Source organism: Ricinus communis, chromosome 6 (genome assembly GCF_019578655.1).
Source record: "Ricinus communis isolate WT05 ecotype wild-type chromosome 6, ASM1957865v1, whole genome shotgun sequence".
In the NCBI taxonomy this organism is placed as follows: domain Eukaryota; kingdom Viridiplantae; phylum Streptophyta; class Magnoliopsida; order Malpighiales; family Euphorbiaceae; genus Ricinus; species Ricinus communis.
This window is the reverse complement of record NC_063261.1, coordinates 16767729-16775076: the sequence shown is the minus strand read 5'-3', so window position 1 is coordinate 16775076 and position 7348 is coordinate 16767729. Positions and strand designations below refer to the sequence as shown.

The 7348-nt window shown below is 31.0% G+C and overlaps 2 protein-coding genes across 4 annotated transcripts; one reads left to right on the top strand and one right to left on the bottom strand.

Moving 5' to 3' along the window:
• Positions 1 to 970: 970 nt before the first annotated feature.
• On the top strand, positions 971 to 5518 carry LOC8288672. Of its 3 annotated transcripts, none has more exons than XM_048375393.1 (2): positions 971 to 1452; positions 5492 to 5518. In XM_048375393.1, exons 1-2 carry the CDS (start codon positions 1042 to 1044, stop codon positions 5501 to 5503), a joined length of 423 nt encoding a protein of 140 aa, XP_048231350.1. In that variant the 5' UTR covers positions 971 to 1041; the 3' UTR covers positions 5504 to 5518. The 3 variants fall into 3 exon arrangements, with proteins under 3 accessions (XP_048231350.1, XP_048231348.1, XP_015580663.2); XM_048375391.1 differs by having other exon boundaries at positions 5486 to 5518; XM_015725177.3 differs by lacking the exon at positions 5492 to 5518 and adding an exon at positions 1555 to 1799.
• LOC8288671 lies at positions 2652 to 3658 on the bottom strand. Its single transcript, XM_015725176.3, has 2 exons — positions 3499 to 3658; positions 2652 to 3397 (listed from the first exon to the last, which is right to left on the bottom strand). The coding sequence occupies exon 2, from the start codon at positions 3350 to 3352 to the stop codon at positions 2891 to 2893; it is 462 nt and encodes a 153-aa protein (XP_015580662.1). The 5' UTR covers positions 3353 to 3397; positions 3499 to 3658; the 3' UTR covers positions 2652 to 2890.
• Positions 5519 to 7348: the final 1830 nt, after the last annotated feature.

The window sequence follows — 7348 nt, the reverse complement described above, 5'->3', positions numbered from 1 at the left end:
ACAAGTTCATCAGTAAAAACTATAAATATTAATCATAAAACTACAACTTTATAGGTTAATAACATATTCATAAATTATAAACTATATATTTACATGTATTAGTTGAGGAATTCATAATAAAATACAAGTTCATAGGTTAAAAATAAAAGGTTCACGCATCACACGTAGATCTAAGATTGATAGATTATAGTATAAAAATTATAATTTTAAAAATAGATTTATATATTAACACAAATGATGAATTTACACTTTATATATAATGAACTAATAAGCAAATTTAATAATCTTATTACATATAACTATACTTAACAGTAAATCTTCAATGGACCTATACTGTACTACCAATGAACCTACAATTTATGTTTAATAAACTTACAACTTATCAAACATGAATAAAAATAAAAAGTTTATAATTTATAAACTATAGGTTCATCGTACATATACCTAAAATTCATAGATTATAGTTTAGAAATTTATAATTTAAAAATATAAATTCATATGGTAACTGATGAAGTTACCGTTGACAATAATATGAACTTATAAGCATTATTTAATGATCTTGTTACTTGTATCTACATTAATAGTACTTCTTCAATGAACATATATCGTATTATCGATGAACTTACAGTTTATATCTAATGAATCTATAAATTATTAAATATGAACATGCCTAACCATAAAAATTCAATATCATATAAAATATAAATATAATATTTTATAAAAACGTAGAGTTATCCTTAAAAGTTATTCAAAAAATCTACTCATAAAAATTTTAAAATTTGTAAATAAAAATTACATTGAAAATTTTATGAAAAAAATTTAATTCTTTTTGTAGAGAAATTAATATAATTTTAATTATAAGAATTAAATAATAAATAAAAATCAACCATTAATCTAATTCTATTAGAAAATTAAATTTAATTATTTATTGAATATAAAAATAAAATAAAAAATAATTATTATTGTCAATAGAAGGATAATGAGAAAGTGGCTAATGGAGAAGCAACGTAGCACCTCCGCTTCTGCTGGGGGTACTGGTGGATGCAAATGGCGAGTGGTGGTGCTACCGGCGGTGCCGGTGGCGGATTACTTTTGTTAACTAAACCTGGCACTATAAATCTCCGTCAAAAAACTTTGTTGCCGTTGAAGAATTCAAATTTCTACTCGCGTTTTACTCTTCAAAAGCCATACATTTCTATAATCACAACTAGGCACAGTCACCGAAAAGATTCCAGTGCTAAAACTGTTTGGTCACAGAAATTCAAATTCAAGTTTCGAGATAAGAATAAAAGAACTAGAGAAAAGGACGGTTTTGATGGACAAGAAGAAGTAGAAACTTCTAGAAGGAAGCGCAAGAAGCGGCGGCGGTGGTCCGATAAGCCGCCAGTTATGCAGGAAGAAGAAGCTTATGGGATTTTTGAAGAATATCTTGATAGCCTTTGGATTCTTGAGGTAAATAAATAATTAATTCCCAATTGCTTGCATTTTTTAGTACTTTCTTTTTCTGAATTGTTGCTTAAAGATTTGACAATGTTCGTAATCAATTAAATGTAGATTGCCGTTATTACCAATTGTGTTTACGAAATGGCACTTCGGTTCTTGAAGGTAGCTTTTAGCTTTAGATAGTTTAAAGATATTAATAAGCATGAACAATTTTATTTGCTGTGTTATTGTATCGATGTGTTACTTTCAAATGTTTATTTAAATTTAAGCATCGTAAATACTCTTATTTTCTGATTTGTACATAACTTTTGTTATTATTATTGTCAATATAATTTTTGAGTTTATAAGATTTAAAAGTTTATTTATCTTTTATCATTCGATTGCACGTTAAATTTACACTACACACTGCTTTACCATGCATTTGGGTGAAATTCATTACCATTTGTGTTTTTATAGCTTATACATCTCACTTCATTTAAATCATATTGCTGGAACCAAGACAATATTCATCAATGGAGCATTAATCTCAGGAGCCAAGATGTGTATACTATTTGCATAGTTAAAAGTCATTATGAATTGATGGTTTTCTTTGTAAAATGTTTTATAGAATTCTTATTTCTCTGAATTTGGCTGTAAATTGCTAGAATGATATACTTTTTATAATAATTTAAAAAAATAAAATAAAATGCATCTTAAAAGATAATAAAAATTCTAATAAAAGATAAAGAAGAACTTAAAATTAAATTGAGAATTATATTTAATTAAAATCTTAAACATTGATGAGAAATGAGAATTTTGAGTGGAAATAGAAAAATCGTGTAAAAGACAAAAAAAAGAATAAAAAAATAAAACACCTAAGAGATAAAATAGGTTTAAAGATATTAAATAGAATTATTCCAAAAGTTGAATAAAATAATAATAATGTCATTATTTTTGAACTGTTTCAAACAAATCCGCATTCGCCCCTTTTTTTTTTTGACATCATAAAAGGTAAAAAGAGATAAAATAGCCTTGTGTTGATTTTTTTCTAAATAGAAGTTATAAATTATAGTATAATAAATTAATATAGAATATATATAATATAATAAATAATATAAATTAATATAAATAATTATAATAATAATCGCCTTGAAATATCGAACATATATTTATTTTTCTATTATATTTATAATATTTTTAAATCATGCGACACGATAAAGAAAATGTAATAAAGAGAAGTGTCAAACTTCAGTATTTAAAATAAAAACAATGAGCGGTTACAACTTAAAAGAATACATATATATTTATTCTTAGAATAGTCATATATGTTTACTCACAGCGAGAATTAAAATTTTGACAACAAGAACAACCTATCAATTATTTATTTATGACATCTACTTCCCACACCATCAAGCCATTGAAGCAAACAGTCATCCTGCTTTAGTTCTAATAATCCAACAAGAAATGATCAAAAGTGTGCAATCATAACAGTTCCTTCCTCCACTAGTCCGCTAACTTCCATGCACTTCTCCTCCATCTTCTGGCTAAGCGAGACTTTCTTTTTCTTCTTGCTTTGGCTAATGCTTTCATATTCGTTAAGCAAAGCCCTCACTTCTGTCTGAATCTCCTCTACCCTCGTTTTCCATGTCTTGAAAGTGCTACTATTCTTAACTTTCTCTGTTATGACAATAGCCCGATCCATATCCATGGCAAGAGCAATGAGTTTCTGTAACTTCATCTCTAGCATTTCGTAGTTCTTCTGCAGGCTGTTTAAGTAAGAGGTTTTCTTTTTACGAGCGGCACGCACATCTTTCCCTACTTGGTAAACCAGGTTCGTAGTCGCGATTGTTCCAGCAATGGCTGCAGCAGTTAAAGTAGCAGTAGCAGTTATAGCAGCACCAATTGCAGCAGCAGTGATTGGATCAGCCATGATAAAATCAAGAAAGCTTAAGATGTATATATATGTATAGGAAACCTGCAACAAATCAAAGAATGCATTCAGCCGATTAGTTAGGAACATTCTAATTAGTTAAAAAAAGATCATAGACAGAGAAGCATGCAAGATAATAAAATTACCTTAAATTGTTTGCCCTTCTCTGTTCAATGATGAAAGGCTACAAAAGGTACAGAAGAAGGAGAAATCAAAGGAAATATGAAGAAGCAAATAATGGTGTATCAAAAGGAGAAGTAGTTAGAGAATTTATAGAAGTAGTTTGGAGTAGTTCTACGTAAGTAGATGATAGAATGTTGTTCTCTTGACTTGTTCTTTCTTTCTTTTTTCTTTTTCTTGAGAGAGTCTTTCTTCTCATTTTTTTCCAATAAAGTGGCGCGTCAATACAAAATTCAGAGAAAATGATAGCGGAATAATTGCTCTTCATTTTTCTAATACAACCCAGCGGATAAATGTTTTCCTTTTTTCATTTCAAAAAATAGAAAATATTGATCCATTTGTTAAATCCCTGTTTACCAATTATGCCCCAATATTTATTATATATATATATATATATATATAATAAATATATATATATTGGTGCCAACTAGTATATGTTGAAAGATTCCCTCCCGAGGGAAAAAAGAAAAAAGAAAAAGAAAATTTCTGTATTGCTTTATCAATCAATGCTTCTGCAACTGTTAGCTAATAGTAACCTAAAATTAGAGCTGACCATGGTTCCATGGAACTTAAAAATCGAAAAATTTCTGAAATTGAATCAAACTTCGGGATATCTAAAATTGGATCTTTGAAACCGAATCATAATATAAGAATTGGTAACTGTGATTTTGAATTGGAGAAAATTAATGAATATTGTCGATTTGATATTTTTTTTGTAGGGTTTGAAATATTTGAATTCCGAATTCACTCTAGCTAAAATAGTTAAAAAATGTTCTGTCGTTGATTGTTTGTTTCCAAGAGACCCATAGACCTCGCACCTTCATACACGTCCAATTAATGGAAAAAAGAGTGGATATGAATAAAAGTCTAGGACCACTGTTCAAACCTTGAAAGGAAAATTATGAATTATCCAGCATAAGCATAAAACAATTGGAGAGTCCATTTCATGAGGAGCAACAGCCATTTAATTGACAGTGTATTAAAGAAATAATTACCATAGGTTATATCATCAGTTAAATACTCTACATAAAGGTTTTGAAAGAGTCCCTTCAAATACTGAGCATATTGAATTTATGTGGTCCTCATTTGTCAATTCATCTTCTGCCAACCTTCGATAAACCTAGCTTGGAGTTCCTTCTCTTAGCCAAGGGTATAGTCTCGGGTAAGACCTATTATGCTTTAGGCATTAAGCTACTTGCCACCATATATCAGTCCTTGGACAGGGTGATTACAGAGCATCCATTGTATAGGACTGGGAACTACATGTGGGTTGTTCAGTTGTGGCTCTTAGTCTATTTCCATCTTTTTGAGGAACATGTAAATGTTAGACCCTTACTTATCCTTAGGTAGATTTCTTATGACCTGTAGAGTGAAATGTAATATCATTACCATAATGAAATGCTCCCTATCTACCGGCAATTAAGGGGTATCAAAGCTTGACATTTGGTCTTTTGGCAGAGAAATACCTTAGTGGATCAAGGAAAGGATTGTGGATATGGTTGATCCCATGGTATTCAGGACCATACTATTTTATGTCTTTACCACATAGAGGCTTTTTGTGATTAGTGGTTTTTTATATTTTACTATTGGCATCCCTTCAGCTCAACCTCTATTTTTTGTGAGATACTTACCTTCCTTTTAGTGTAGGCAGTTCGGTCTCCACCAAATCATACCTACCTTGGATTTCTCTAGTAAAACTCTTATTTTCCCTAATGATGTTACTATGCAGCGCATAGATGCTTTCCTTAAGAAATATTAAAAATTATCTTGCTCCATTTATGAGATTAATGATGATGCTAGAATTGCTTTTGACACCTGGTGGCCTCAAAGATTTGCACAACTTGTTCCAATTACTATATGTGGTATAGCTCAAGGTATGTCTTCTCACTCATAACTTAGTCTAAAAAAAATAGCCTTTAAACCAATTTTATTTTCTAACTTTATCTTGTCTAGTTCCAGGTTTGCCCTTGATTCCATTTCAACCTCAAAGAAGATCATCAAAAGGGAACAAATGCAGAAAGCTATAAGCCCACTCTCCATACCATCCCAAAAGAAGAAATAAAAAGTTAACAAGTCTTCCTCTTCTAGTGTTGTTGGCAAATATTCAAAAGCTAAAGCCTATGTTTCTCCAGCTCCTACTCAAAGGTCTCAAAGAAATATTCTAAAGAGTACCTTTATTAACTCCGAAGAGGATCCACTTGAAGTTTCAAGACATGGAAATACGAAAGACTTTGAAGATAACAAAAGTCATGGCCATAGCGACTCTGATGATGATCTTATGGATGGCAAGGATGTTGAGACGGATATGGATGAAAATCCTACTGATATAGAGTATCTAGGGGAGTACTCCCTCTCTCACCACTTATCTCTTTCTCCTCCTGTGGAATGTGATGATATAGAGCCTCATATAACCAAATCTCCGACTGTTATTCTACCCAAGCCTCTAGCTTTTCTTCCCATACCTCATGTACATTTCTTCCATATTTCCTTTTACAAATGTTTAGGTTTGATATGCATACTTTTAAAACCCTAAAGTTATTTTATTCACTTTTATTATAGGACATAGCTCTAGTTCCAGAGTTTGTAGGTCCTCTTTTAGGACTTGATTTCTCTTTTTTAGCTGCTACTGCTTCTTCATTGAGTATTTCATTGGCTCCCTCTATTGAAGCAGCAGTCAAGTTTGCCAAGCAGACTCTTCATCAATTAACTGGCTTGGAATTGCTGACTCTTAATAAAGATGAGCAACAACTGGTTATTTCTTCCCTTCATACGTTATATGCTGCTATTACTTCTCCTTTTAAAGCTACTAAGACTGTTGAACTTATGCATGAGGTGTCTTGTATTTTTGGTGACATTAAAGAAAAAGGGCAAGTTGTTAATGATATGTCCAATAAGATCTCTTCTTTCAGCTCTAGCAAGCAAGAATATGATGGCTTCACTAATAAGGCCTTTGAGTTACAATAAGAATATCAGAGTATGTCCCAGGCCTATAGAGGAAAATTTGAATATTTGCAAAAACTGAAGGAAGAAGTTAAAAATCAGGAATAACAGCTCAAAGACATGATTCAAGAAAGTGAGAAGCTAAAATCATCCTGTGAAGCAGCTACTGTCAATAAGAGAAGAATCATCGGGTCAAACCATTAGCTGTCACTTAGTTAATTCCTCTTATTATGTATTTTCTTGTATTGGTTATTCCTTGTATAGATACACAAATAGCTAGGTTTTCCTTATATAGCTGTTAGCTCTTTATATAACTAACATGTAATACGTAATGATAGAGACACATCTTTCTTCTTTTCTTCAATCTTGACATGGTATCAGAGCTAGGTTGAGAAAATTATTAAATTTATTTTTTTGCTACAGCTATTTTATAAATTCTTTTGAGAATTTCTTTTTCAAACATCCTTTAGAGGATTTGATATGGATGCAACCAAGAGTGAATCCATCTCTGTCAAATTTAACGGCAAAAATTATGCTCTTTGGGAATTTTAGTTTCAGATTTTTATTGAATGAAAGGGACTTTCTACCATTCTTGATGGGTCTCAAAAGGAAGAAGGTGATTCAGAAACAAAACGCCAATAGAAGACAAAGAATGCTCAAGTTATTACCTGGATATTAAACTTAATTGAACCTGATATTGCATTAAGTTTGAGGTGCTTCAAAACAGCTGCTGCAATGTGGAATCATCTTAAAGGAGTATATTCTCAGGTAAACCAAGCAAGGAAATTTGAAATGAATATGAACTAGCAAGTATCAGTCAAGAGGGCAGAGATATTCGAAGTTTCTATATTGAAATCATGAAATTGTGGACTGAAC

Coding starts and splice junctions, on each gene's coding strand:
- LOC8288672 (XM_015725177.3), top strand. CDS start 1,042: ATGCAAATGGCGAGTGGTGGTGCTACCGGCGGTGCCGGTGGCGGATTA. Junction 1,453..1,554: donor ATAGCCTTTGGATTCTTGAG/GTAAATAAATAA, acceptor AATTAAATGTAG/ATTGCCGTTATTACCAATTG.
- LOC8288671 (XM_015725176.3), bottom strand. CDS start 3,352: ATGGCTGATCCAATCACTGCTGCTGCAATTGGTGCTGCTATAACTGCT.